This window comes from Xiphias gladius, chromosome 8 (genome assembly GCF_016859285.1).
Source record: "Xiphias gladius isolate SHS-SW01 ecotype Sanya breed wild chromosome 8, ASM1685928v1, whole genome shotgun sequence".
Lineage (NCBI taxonomy): Eukaryota > Metazoa > Chordata > Actinopteri > Istiophoriformes > Xiphiidae > Xiphias > Xiphias gladius.
Genome location: NC_053407.1, coordinates 10,962,913 through 10,975,364, shown reverse-complemented (window position 1 = coordinate 10,975,364; position 12,452 = coordinate 10,962,913). Strand labels below are relative to the sequence as shown.

At 42.7% G+C, this 12,452-nt stretch overlaps 3 protein-coding genes across 6 annotated transcripts; 1 reads left to right on the top strand and 2 right to left on the bottom strand.

Annotated features, from left to right (window-relative positions):
• Positions 1–152: 152 nt before the first annotated feature.
• Positions 153–4,519, top strand: hdhd5 (haloacid dehalogenase like hydrolase domain containing 5). The gene is made up of 8 exons (XM_040132830.1): positions 153–520; positions 975–1,190; positions 1,296–1,408; positions 2,023–2,116; positions 2,199–2,232; positions 2,356–2,530; positions 2,646–2,834; positions 2,963–4,519. The coding sequence occupies exons 1-8, from the start codon at positions 203–205 to the stop codon at positions 3,381–3,383; spliced, it is 1,560 nt and encodes a 519-aa protein (XP_039988764.1). The 5' UTR covers positions 153–202; the 3' UTR covers positions 3,384–4,519.
• A 2-nt stretch (positions 4,520–4,521) lies between these two features.
• Positions 4,522–9,493, bottom strand: LOC120793117 (ras-related protein Rab-19). 2 transcript variants are annotated; one of them, XM_040132838.1, is made up of 5 exons: positions 9,386–9,493; positions 7,882–7,979; positions 7,071–7,259; positions 6,451–6,634; positions 4,522–5,132 (listed from the first exon to the last, which is right to left on the bottom strand). In XM_040132838.1, the coding sequence occupies exons 2-5, from the start codon at positions 7,930–7,932 to the stop codon at positions 4,858–4,860; spliced, it is 699 nt and encodes a 232-aa protein (XP_039988772.1). In that variant the 5' UTR covers positions 7,933–7,979; positions 9,386–9,493; the 3' UTR covers positions 4,522–4,857. The 2 variants fall into 2 exon arrangements, with proteins under 2 accessions (XP_039988772.1, XP_039988771.1); XM_040132837.1 differs by lacking the exon at positions 9,386–9,493 and adding an exon at positions 8,537–8,641.
• Positions 8,891–11,475, bottom strand: ccdc34 (coiled-coil domain containing 34). 3 transcript variants are annotated; one of them, XM_040132833.1, is made up of 7 exons: positions 11,453–11,475; positions 10,839–11,123; positions 10,574–10,718; positions 10,330–10,437; positions 10,046–10,204; positions 9,809–9,938; positions 8,891–9,555 (listed from the first exon to the last, which is right to left on the bottom strand). In XM_040132833.1, the coding sequence occupies exons 2-7, from the start codon at positions 11,105–11,107 to the stop codon at positions 9,353–9,355; spliced, it is 1,014 nt and encodes a 337-aa protein (XP_039988767.1). In that variant the 5' UTR covers positions 11,108–11,123; positions 11,453–11,475; the 3' UTR covers positions 8,891–9,352. The 3 variants fall into 3 exon arrangements, with proteins under 3 accessions (XP_039988767.1, XP_039988769.1, XP_039988768.1); XM_040132835.1 differs by having other exon boundaries at positions 10,574–10,715; XM_040132834.1 differs by having other exon boundaries at positions 10,839–11,120; positions 11,453–11,471.
• Between the last annotated feature and the right edge of the window lie 977 nt (positions 11,476–12,452).

Here is a 12,452-nt window from a genome sequence, read left to right as displayed (position 1 = left end):
ACCAACACCTTGCAGTTAAGTTTCACTTGTAAAACAAATGAGTGAGTTATTAAGCTTTTTTTTTCCCACCCGAAGTGGGCGAAGACGCGCCGGTGCTTCACTTTCATTTCAGCAGAAAGTAGAGGCGCCTACAGTGTTTCCGGTGGGATAATGTACGACCCACGTCGCACCAGGAAGCTTTCGCGTTCCCGCTCCTTTGCGCATGCGCCCCCTCGCTGTTCTGTTGTGTGCGTTAAGTGACAGTGGCCACACTGACAGTACGAGGGGGACTGACCCTCACCGTTTGAGATATCATGACTCAATTCTTCGGTCGTCACATGTGCTGAGCGGGCAGCCACCGTTACCTCGGCTGTGTCTGCCACTGTGTCTCGTTTTCCCCGCCGTCTTGTACACACGGGTGCCGGGAGAAATGCAGAGAATAGGGTCCCTGAAAAGTGGCTGGCAGCTGCTGAAGTCGAGCTGCGAGGGAGCAGCAAAACAAGTGAACACCCTGCCTTCGTCCTCGAGAAATTATAGCCGTGTAAGTAAATGCTTCATCCAAACTTCATTGAAATTAAAAGGGTGAATGAAGACAAAGTGGAGAAAAATGACGTGCCTTTTTCAACCTTTAACGACCGACTCCTGGCTGTTGTGCTCAATATGAAAGGGGGAAAGAGATGTTGAAGCAGGAGAGAAACGTCAAGTTGAAGCTAATCACAGCACAGACAATGATGACTACTATGGTTTGCGGTACACCACACATTTACAACCACAGTTATTTCTATCTAATACTATTCACCCACCTCACTCAACATTGAGTTATCCACTCCAGTAAGACTCAGGTGTGTGATTCACATACTCATGGGAAGAAATTCTCAACCAGTTCCCTTCGTCTGAAGTGACGAGATCATGACGAGCGCTCAGCCTGTAGTACCCCCATGTGTTAATGAGCAACTTTATGTTTTCATACTGCACATGCCAACCGCTGGGCCCAGCTCCATCCTCAGGGCCCCAACTCCTTCGGGCTCCTCTTTGACATCGATGGCGTGCTGGTGCGGGGCACGACGCCGATCCCTGCAGCCAAGCAGTGCTTCAGGAATCTGGTGGACCGCAATGGGAAATACAAGGTGCCTGTGGTGTTTGTCACCAATGCTGGGAACTGCATGAGGCAGACAAAAGCTGAACATCTTTCACATCTGCTTGAGGTGGAGGTAAACTGAGCACCTTTTAAATCTTTGTCAGTGTCCTCCGCTTGCTTTGTGTCATTTTTTTTCTGTCTGACATCAGTCTTTTTCTCTGTACTTCCCTCATCTCAGGTGTCTCCAGACCAGGTGATGCTGTCCCACAGTCCTTTGCGAATGTTCACCCAGTTCCACAAAATGTGTGTGCTGGTGTCGGGACAGGGTCCTGTGGAGGAGGTCGCTCATAAGTATCCTCTCTTAAACCAATGACTCTGGTGTCCTGCACTCCCTCTGGATGTTGACCTTAAAACTGTGCATGTTCTGTTTATTCAGTGCATTTTTGTTCATGCCCTACTCTGCTATCAGTGTTTAATCTTTTTACCCTTTGTTCCCTTCCCTTCGCTTCCTGACTGTCTCAGTGGAGGCTTTTTCACAGATTTTTTTTTTTTCTTTTAGTTTTTATTCTTTACGAGGAATTGGTGGAAGTTTTTCCTTTTTCTCATGTGGGATTTGTTGTCATTAGTTTATTGAGTCAAAATGCAAATGTTCGAATGTCACCTACTATTCTAAACAAGTTTGAGAGTAAATCAGTGGTTGATCCCTTCCTGGCTTGGTGTGCTCAAGCCGCCGTGTGTTAGTCTAAACTGAGACACATAGGTGATATACAGTGGACAAACTTTTTAAAGTAATTTGTACATGGGAAGGAAATTATACAAGGACCCATGACAATGAGTTGCAAGATTGCCAGCAGGTGGTATCCTTGAGTTTTTGTTTGACAGAAGTATCCACCATCCACGTGCTTTGTGGTTCATAACTCCACCTCCGCTGTGTTTGTGTTTGACTTTAACCTACCAAACTTCAGCCTGGGCTTTCAGGATGTTGTTACTATAGATATGCTCAGAGAGGCATATCCTCTTCTAGATATCGTGGATCATAACAGAAGGCCCAAAGGCAGTGTAAGTACTATCACTGAAGCCAATTTATGTTCCATCACGGATGACTTAATACATCTTACCAACTGTGTATAATGTCTTACAGATTCCACCCACCAAAGGCTTACGGCCAATAGACGGTATATTTCCACAGACAGTCTGCACTGCAGCTATAAGTGTTAACAATTCGCTAACAATTTATAATAAACACATTTACGACTGTCTTTTATACAGTTTCCTCCTTCACCTGTTTGTTCCTGCAGCTGTCATCTTATTTGGCGAGCCAATCAGATGGGAGACCAACCTCCAGCTTATTGTTGACGTGCTCCTCACAAACGGGAACCCGGACAATGCTTGGAGTTCCATGCAGTACCCTCACATCCCGGTCCTGGCCTGTAACATGGACCTGCTGTGGATGGCCGAGGCGAAGAACCCCAGGTACAGTACGTGTGTGTCGAAAATACACACGTTAGAATGTAGATCAAACCGTGAAACATTATGAAAAGTTGTGAATGACTACGGTGTTATTATCCGAAATGTGCCTGTCTCACAGGTTTGGTCATGGCATGTTCCTGGTGTGCTTAGAGAGCTTGTACAAGAAGGTCACAGGCTATGCGCTGCAGTACGAGGCTCTGATCGGTAAACCCAGCGTGGTGACTTATAACTACGCTGAGCTGCTGATCAGACAGCAGGCTGAGAGACTTGGCTGGACCACCCCTGTGAAGAGGCTCTATGCTATAGGGTGAGAGAGTCCGTTACCTCTTGACTCTGGACCCAAAGAATCATGTTGTTTTTCCTTCTTTATAAGACCAAAGCTTTGATTTAAAGTAAAAGCTCCTTTTAGTATGTTGTCACTTTCTCCATTTATAGCGATAATCCCATGGCTGACATATACGGCGCCAACCTCTACAACCGCTACCTCCAGGCTTCTCGGTCTACCAAGGCCCAGAAGCAGGCAAAGAGTGGCGGAGGAGGTGTCGATCCCTCGGCAGAAACTGTTGATTCCCCTAAAATGACATCAGCAGAGCTAGGCGGCGTGACGAGTGTTTACGGGGCCGAGGAGGAACTCCCAGAGGGGTGCAGCTCCATCCTGGTGTGCACAGGAGTGTACAGCAGAGACCAGCAGGAGCTGCCGTCAGACACAACACACACCGTCACCGAGCAACGCATCTTCCACGGCCACCGGGACTTCCGCTTTGACCCCAGCCTCACACAGCCGTCCTTCGTGGTGCAGGATGTAAAGGAGGCGGTGGAGCTGGTGTTCCAGCAGGAGGGATCGCCTCTGGAGTAGGGCGAGCCTCTCAAGCTCTGGCTCCATCTCACAGCTTTCCAGTAAACAGCTCTAACGCCTCATAGCTGGTAATAGCAGAATCTTTGTGAAAGTGATGTTTTTTTTTTTTTTTGTTTTGTTTTTTTAATAATCTAAGCCCCTTAATTATCACAGGGGAGATGTAGCTGTCACTGTGGCTAGTTCTTATAGATTTTCATAAAGTGCCATAGAATCAGCTGCAAAAGGCAAAAAAAAAGCAGTTTTAACACCAAATATAGGAAAGTTACAGACATTTTAAGTCGGTCATGCATGGTAGTCACACACTGCTGCAGTATTTTTTATATTTACCACGAACAGCACACACACATAACCGTTTCTAACTGCCCTACCTACTTCGTATATATATACAAGGGCTCAAGTTCATCAAGTGAGATGTCTCTCCTTTCTTGCCTTTGTACTGAACAATCTATATCAGCTGTCTTTTAAAAACGTACCGATTGTCTAGATGTTGAGTCACATTCATTTTTACTGCACTCAGACTTTTATAAAGTACCTGTAGGTTCATGGAGGAGAGTTGAGATGTAGTTAAAACAGTTACCCCCTCAAGCTGCATAACATTCAGATTAATCCAGAAAGATCTCTTCAAAGATAGATCTGTTGACTATAGTACATATTGTCCAGATAAAGATGGGTTTTATTCTTTGCACAACAGTCTACCTAACTGGGTCATCTTGCCCCCCCCCCCAGCAGGTCTTAACCAGACCGTTTCTACTTTTTGGATGTACCAATATCATATTTCAGCTTGATTTGTCTTTAACCTAGGGTGAATATGTGACCACTAATGCTGACGAGATTAAGTGGCCGGGTTTCAGTTTAGTACCGCACCAATTTTGATTTTAACCTTAATCAGGAGTATCATAATTCTATGTGCAATGTAGTCTTATTTTGCTAAATTGTCAGAATTATACAAAGTAACACAGTTCCCACAGAAATGAAAAGTGCTATTTTTCACTCAAGTGGTTATAGTTGTGAAAATGTTATGAATGGTTAATGTGAATGTCTGTACTGGAAGACTTTTTTGGGTACTGTAGTGTTTGTGGCACTGTAAAAGCCATACTGTGTGAAAGAACAATTAAAAAGGATGAGAGACACGAAAAGCTGCATTTCAAGGAGAAAACGTTGTTCGTGTGTACAGAGTCCTCAAGCAGAGGTGTGGTTTGTATTGTTGGAGTCATCACATTCAGCGGCAGTTATCCTCAGGAGAATATTACTGTATGATTATATTTTACTAACTGTATAAATATTAAAAACCAAAACATGCAAAACCTATGTTCACACACACAACTTAAGCAATTTCTCCTAAAAATAATCTTATGTAAATGACATCCCTTCCCTTGTACAGATACTTTTCAAACACACATGTATGTTGAGTATTCAGGCTGCCTCCGCTGTTTTGCAAACAAGTCTTCATCGACACACCCCTGATTCAGTCCGCTCAGCACCCGCACTTTTTATCTGAAGACACGTTGCCATGGACTGGGTGGGAGCTGTTACCCAGCATGAATTGAGGTGGGTCTTGAGAGGCCTCGTCTGTCATGGTCATGCCGTTGCGTGCCAGAAGGTCCCGGGCCATGAGGATGAAGGCCGCCTCCACGTTCTGGGCCTCCTTGGCGGAGGTTTCTAGGACTGCAAGAACACCGTTGTTTTCCGCCAGAGTGCATGCATCCTCAAACAACACCTGCCTCTGAGCTTGGAGGTCTGACTTGTTACCTGCAGTGGTGGACAGAACAGGAAAGATGTTGAAACCAAAAGTGGACTCAGGTCATCACTATAAAAGGGACAAATAACCCAAAAAGAGCAATAAAAATAGGGCTGGAGGTAATTAGTTTTATTATTGATAAATCTGTTGATTATTTTCTTGATTAATCATTTTGTTTATAAAATTTAAAAAAAAAACACATTTATTCCCAAAATATGCAGTGTACCATTCAATTTATTATCTCATATAATTACGAGAAGCATCAAATCCTCACATATGAGAAGCTGGAACCAGACAGTGTTTAGCATTTTTACTTGAAAATTACTGAAACGATTGATTGATTATCAAAATAGTTGTCGAGTAATTTTCTGTCTATTGACGTATTGGTTTAAGTGACTTATTGTTTAGGCTTAAGATAAAACCCATTCATCTGAATGTAGCAGCCCCTTCTGTGGAGCTGTAGCTCCACTGTATAATGGTGAGCAACAGGTGGTGTAACCAAATCTCCACAGGTCGCACCAGAACTATAAAATAAAACGTTGTTAGTGCTGCGTATAACCGTTTTTTGGTGCACTGCTGTGATTTCCAACCACGGTTACATGTGCCCCAAGGAGTGTGTGTAGCAGCTCAGCTAATAAAAAACTATAGAAATTATAATTTGGTAACAAAATATTTGTATGGATGCAGCTAACAATAATATTCAATGCTGATTAATCCAACAGTTGTTTTCTCTCTTAATAGTTTGGTCTATTTGACATGAAAAATTGTGAGAAAGAACTGGTTTTGTTATTCATTATATAAGACTTTCAGTATATAATCCTATACATCAGAGAAAAGCAGCAAATCTTCACTCGAGCCCGCGACTGATTTGAGACTAAAACGATTAATGCATTACCAAAATAGTTACCAACCAACTGACTAATTGTTCCAGTTCTACAGATAGAGGAGGATTACAAGTTGCTGTGAGGCTGAACTTTCATATATTTGTTGTCACAATAACCAATAAACCACCAGCTAGGGAAGGTGCAGGATAAGTGGGCGAGACTTCCAGCTTCTCTCTCTCCAAGTAGAATTGGTACAAATGCAAAGCATTGTCAACTCCCTGATCACTGTGTGTTGTTTGAAAAAAATATTTTTAAAGAGCATATATAGAACTTGACGGGTGGTCCAATGAGGGGGTACTTAAGCTCACCTGACAGGTTACGTCCGACTACAAAAAGCCTGCGAATCGCTGTTGTATTGTGTCCTGTACTTGCTCTTTTCACTACACCTACAGTGTGTTAATATGTTTTGGGGTTTTACTGACTGACCTATTTCATTTCTTCTTACCAATGAGTATCAGTACCACGCTGGCAGCTCCATACTGCTCCACCTCCCTGATCCAGTGGGAAACAGACTCAAATGTGCTGCGGCGTGTGATGTCATAGGCCACCATGGCCCCGTGGGCGCTGCGGTAGTAGCTCTGAGTTATGGTGCGGAAACGCTCCTGTCCTGCTGTGTCCCACACCTGCATCTGTAATAACACGTACAAAACAAATGAATCCAATATGACTGAGACAGTTACAAAATGTGGGTTAAGTATCTCCAAAATAAACTTTTTAACATATTCATGTCCTTTTTGAATAGTGCTTAAGTCTGACAGAACCCCAAACTAATTAGCATAAAAAAACATCCACACAGTTAAAAAATTAACACACCCAGAAAACTAACACACAGATGTTATCATTTGAAAGAAGCAGCCAGCCACTCCTCTTTCCTCTAAAGGAAACAAAACAGATTGACTGAAACAATGATTATTTAATTTAAGACAAGAGTAAGTACAAGGACACACCTCACATATTCATGTTTTTGTTAATATAAATAAAAAAATACATATTTTAATGATACCTTATTTATGTGAAAATGTCTCAGATGAACAAAAAAATAAAAGAAGGGTGCATATCACCTACCTTCACTTTCTTGCCATCAATGTCCAGGGTACGAACAGTAAAGTCGACCCCGATGGTGTTTTGCTGCTTCTCAATGAAAATGCCAGACTTGAAGCTTTGGACCAGGCAGGTCTTCCCCACATCCGAGTCCCCAACCAGGATGATTTTAAAAAGAAAGTCGAAAGAGTCCTCAATCTCCGGCCCTGCAGACTGCATGGTGAAGGGAGGAACGCACGCATACGTGCACGCGCACGCACGCAAGCACGCACGCACACACACACAAACAAAAACCACACACTGAGGCTGAAACACTGGATCCGAGCACTCTGTGCCTCTATGCAACAGAACTGGTTCCTTCCAAGTTGTGTCAATAAGAACTCAGACTATTTACAGAAACAGCAGTCACATCCTTGTGAGAGAAAAGGGCAAATCAGGTTTGCACCAGCTGTAGAATAGCAGTCCATGTGGTTCTAGTTGAATACGTATGATCCACAGGAGCCGTCCCAATCAGACATAAAAACCACCCAACGTTATGAATAATCTTCCTGCTAAATTCAGTTCTCCTTAGCAAACAAGGGAAAACAACTCCAAATCAACTTAGTTACCCCAAAGCAGAGGATTCAAATTCTTTTATTCCTGGACAGAAGGTAAAGTCGGCTTCCAACAGCTTTGTTTTTTCATCCATGTCTATGTTACGCTATCGGCCACATTCTTAAAGACTTAAGAACAAGTGTAGTCTGCACCTCTGCCCTTTGGACTTTCACTCTTGCTTCCCTCCACTCCTCTCCCCCACTCGCTTTCATTCTGGGACAATTTAAGACACGTCTCCTACCTGTCTCGGTAGGTGTGATCTCCAACTGCCAGCCCACCTGCACCACTGCATCTTGGGATATGGATTTTCTCTTCAGGCTCTGTAATGGGTCACAATACCTGGAAGAGGCAGAAATAAAACTCAACGACTTGAAACACCATTTATTGAAAGCACTGTGTGTTAGATAGATGTAGACAAGAATGACCTGTACTTTGTGTTATGATTAACTGGTTAAAACTTACCAAAAACTCTCAAATTGTGAGTACACAGAGAGCCAAAGTGCTGGACTCTTACTTTGAACAGAACCTTAACTCTTTATGAAGACAGTTTTGCTTACAAGGCTCAGTGTGCAAATACCCCTGAGCAAACAGCTTAAACCACTGCTACAGTTTAACTGCTCCTGACAGAAGGTAAACACCTGACATCTTTGACTTCACAGCTGTCCTTCGGACCCCAGGATGTTTCTTTGAGCATTTAAAAATGCCCTACATTATCATTGTCCTCATTATTAGCCCCCTAACTGACTACTGTCAGCTAACACATTCCACAGCAGTCAACAGAAAGGGGTTAACCTCGGTCTAAGAAAGCCCGACACACAACAGACAGAAATACAATGGAATACAAATGGGTTAAGAGATGGTTATTCTAGAATAAAGTGTAATTTAAATAATTTTACCTCAGGCTTCATTTGTTGACATCAGAGTGAGATGCTAACACAGAACGAGCGTACTGCTCTGAATCTGAATCACTCTCTCTCTCTCCCTCCCTCCCTCTCACTCTCTCTCCACCCCCTCACTCGTTCCTGTCGTCATGTCAGCCCACAGAAGAACAAGGCACAGCTGGACACAGAACAATGTGTGAGTGTGAGGGGCACTTGACCGAGCCGGGTCTATCTTTGGCTGTGACCACCAGCCACCCCCTTTTTGTTGCGTGGTTGTGAGTGGTTTGTGCCTTATTGTGTGCAGTGAAATGTGGTTCTGTTGACCACTCAAGGATTGGAACAAATAACACAAGGACAGTAGCCAAGAACAAATGTTTACACTGTATTTATCGTAACAACAAACAAATTCAATTTACATAAAAAAAAAAAAATGGACAATCCGGGCTCTTAGCCATGTAGCAATGTAAAAAACTATGCTAGACAATCTTATAATATGGAAGCTAATTAAAGTATTAGAACAAATGCTAAAGCTCTTTTCTAAAAATCTTGTAAATATACGAAAACCTGAAAATTTAGACATTAAATTGGAACTAGTACATTATTACAAATTGCTCCAGTATATAAATCAAATACAATAACAAAAATGTAGGCATACTGTACATCTAGGAGTGCGTCTCAAGTACCACGGCCATACTGGAGAACAGAAGTACTTCCGTGACTCAGCAGTGTGTCTGTTCAGGAGCTGTGGTGGTGTGAATGAGTCGTGATGAAATCATATTTGAGCCGTAACTAAGCTGTAGTATCACAGTCACAGATGTTGGGTCTGCTGTGTCATCTTCTCTGTAGCAAATGTGCTGCACTCACAGTGTTTCTGAGTCTAAAAGCAGCGACGGGGCTTTGCTGGCTTTTTCTCTGCTTCTGAGGTTTCTTGCAAGGTGTCTTATTCAGTGGTGTTTCTGGAGGAGGGACGTGAATCGGCTTCCACGGGATCGGATTGTAGAAGCTGGGTGATGGGTAGGATTTGTCGTAGGGACCTGGAGGAAATCAAACCGATACAATACTGATACACAACAAATATCAACAGGGCAAATGAAACTGGTACAATCACATTTAAAGCAGTCTGAAACCAACAAAAAAGGTATTAATACTATTCCTGGATGACAAATTGCATGAAAAACCATACATAGATTTTTATCAGTTATATTATTTATCAGTTTTTATCAGTTAATGCAAAAATGACAAAGCACAGTGTAGTTCATCATTCCCAGTTGACTGAAATGACTTTACTTGTTGGGTAGCAAGGTGATTTGGGACTTGCTCTACTTCTTTCATTGGCTTTTGCCAACCAATCCTTAAACTTCTCCTCTGCCTTCCTGCGGCGCTCTTTCTCCTGCTCCTCCTTCACGGTGGCTTCCTCCTGCAAAAGAAAAAAAACATCTCTTAGAATCTGGCTGTTTTGTCATTAACATCAGAATCTTTTAATTAAAAAAAAAAAAAAAAAAAAAGGTAAAAGATCCACATTACTTTCTCTTTCTTTTCTTTTTCTATTTTTTCTTGGTTCTTCCTCTGCAGCCAGTCTTTGTACTTTTGCTGAGCTTTCTGTTCAATCTCCCTCTGTTTTTCCAACTGCCTCTGTATCTCCTCCTCCTCTTTGCTCTGTTTTACAAGCTGCTCATGCTTCTCCTGTTATTGTAAGAAGAAAACTGATTAGAGAAATGACAACCGTAGATAACTGTAGCATTACTGTTTAGTGGCGCAGTTTTATGAGAAATTGTGATTTTGTTGAGTTTAAAGAAGCAGTTCTGTACCTGTTCTCTTTTTATCTTTAGCCATTCTTGGATCTTCTCTTCCATGACAATCTTTTTCTGTTCCCGCTCCCTTTCTTCTCGTTTTTTTTTTTCTTTGAGTAAGCGTTCCTGATTCATTGGGTATAAAAAGTTCTAGTCAGAGATTCAGACAGTGTGCAGTACAAAAAAATTGCAATCATTAAAATAAAGGACAGCTAGAAAAGTAAACACTGCTTTTGCATTACAGTGATAGAAATTGGCTTGCCTCTTCTGCTTTCTTTTCCAGTTTGAGACGGTCCTCTTTGGCTTTGTTCACCAGCCACATTTCCCATGCACTCAGAGTAGGTGAGGCTGCAGGGTGCACGGCTGCACTGAACATCTGCTCTAAAGGTGTTTTTGGTAGCTCACTTCTGTGACAAAAACATTCACATATTCTACTCTATACATATACTTTAGCTGATTGAATCACGCAGTCTATGGTATTTGACTCGGTTCAGAAATTATCTAAGGCTTTAAAAATTCAGCTGTACCTGACTGGTGAGATACCACGTCCTGAGCTGTCTCTCAGCCTGGGTGATGTCTGCTCAGCTGGGCTGGGCTCCAGGTCTTCTTCATCGCTGTCAAAACTGTCATGATAGATGGGAGAGAGCAGAGAAAATGTGTCTTCGTCGCCGGATAGGACGCCGTCGTCCGAGCCCCTGGATGTGTGGAGGTCTTTCCCGCCGCTGGTCTTGACCGGGGTCGAGCTGAAGCCCTTGGATGCAGAGGCAGGACAGTTCGGCATCCTCCCTCTAGACATTACTAGCCGATGCCTGCTGCGAAACACACAATTTCGACACGAGGACGCTTACCACGACTTATTAATGACTTTCGTCTGTTAACTAATGTCAAATAAACCTATGCAGTTTTCAGTGAGGCACAACATGCAAACACAACTAACTAGCTGATGTTTGACGCTCTTGCTAACAGCTTGTTTTCACGGTTGACAAAGTGGGGCTAATGTTAGCGTTAGTTAGCTAACTTAGCTTTCATATCATCCAAGGGGCTACGAACGTTTAATGCTAAGTACTGGCCAAGTCCACAGTATACGCGTGCGGGTGTCTCTTGCTAACTCTGAAAGAACCGAGAACATTTAGTAGCCTACCTTTGTGCGTATATCAGGGTGGGGGGGGGGGGGGGAGGTCGCTGTAGTTCTCGTCTTTTCCTCCGCTGCCGCAACTGACTCGTAGACAATTTCGTTTCCCATGATACACCACGCCCCCACGCTCAACTGGACGCTGTTTCTGTAACCACGGAGACGTCCAGCGCTTTTATTACTACGCACGTTTGTCTCTCCAACTTGTTTTCAGTGATAACTTGAGTGTTTGAGTGTGTCTGTGGGTCGTCTATAGTTAAATAGTTTTCTTGTTTCTTTCTCATTCAAAGCAGCATGGAATGACACCAAAAGACAGTTTTACATTTCGTAAATATTATAAGCTATTACTAACTAATATATTTGTTATAATGTAAAAAAAAAAAAAAAAAGGGACTGATAGAAAGGGGCAATTTTTACATTACATTATCCCAAACTTCCTCATCTATTCTACCGCAAGTACAAGTACTGAGAACTGGTGCTGTTTTAAAGGCAACGGGTGTTCACGCCAAAATACTGACACTAAGGAATAAGGACATTTAAAGATAATCCCGCTTTACTTATGTAGAAGTAATAAGTGTTACAATACCTGCACCGATTCTTTAAAATTATGAAATCTCTGATAGAAATTTTGGGCACATCAAACTTTTCTGAGTGAAAACTGGAAAAATAAGTGGAATTATTTAGGTGATGTATTTATAAGTGGTAATTATCTCCTGAGGCTTGGTGAACAGGTACTCAGGGCTGGCACGGGCCCTGCCCTCTGACGGTACTTCGGGCAGTCAGTTTACTGCCTCCTGTAATAACAGGCAGTTGTTGACCCTCTAGCAGCTGCTGACCCAGCTGAAGTTTACCTGCCCATGCACTCAGTCTCACCCTGCCTTAACACTATCAGTCTAATTACCAGCAGGCGAGCCAAAATGGGCTCCTACACTGAAGGACTGCTTTCACAAAGAGGTGTTACATTTTGTGAGTGTTTGTAATAACCTGCGGCACTAAATTATTTTATTTA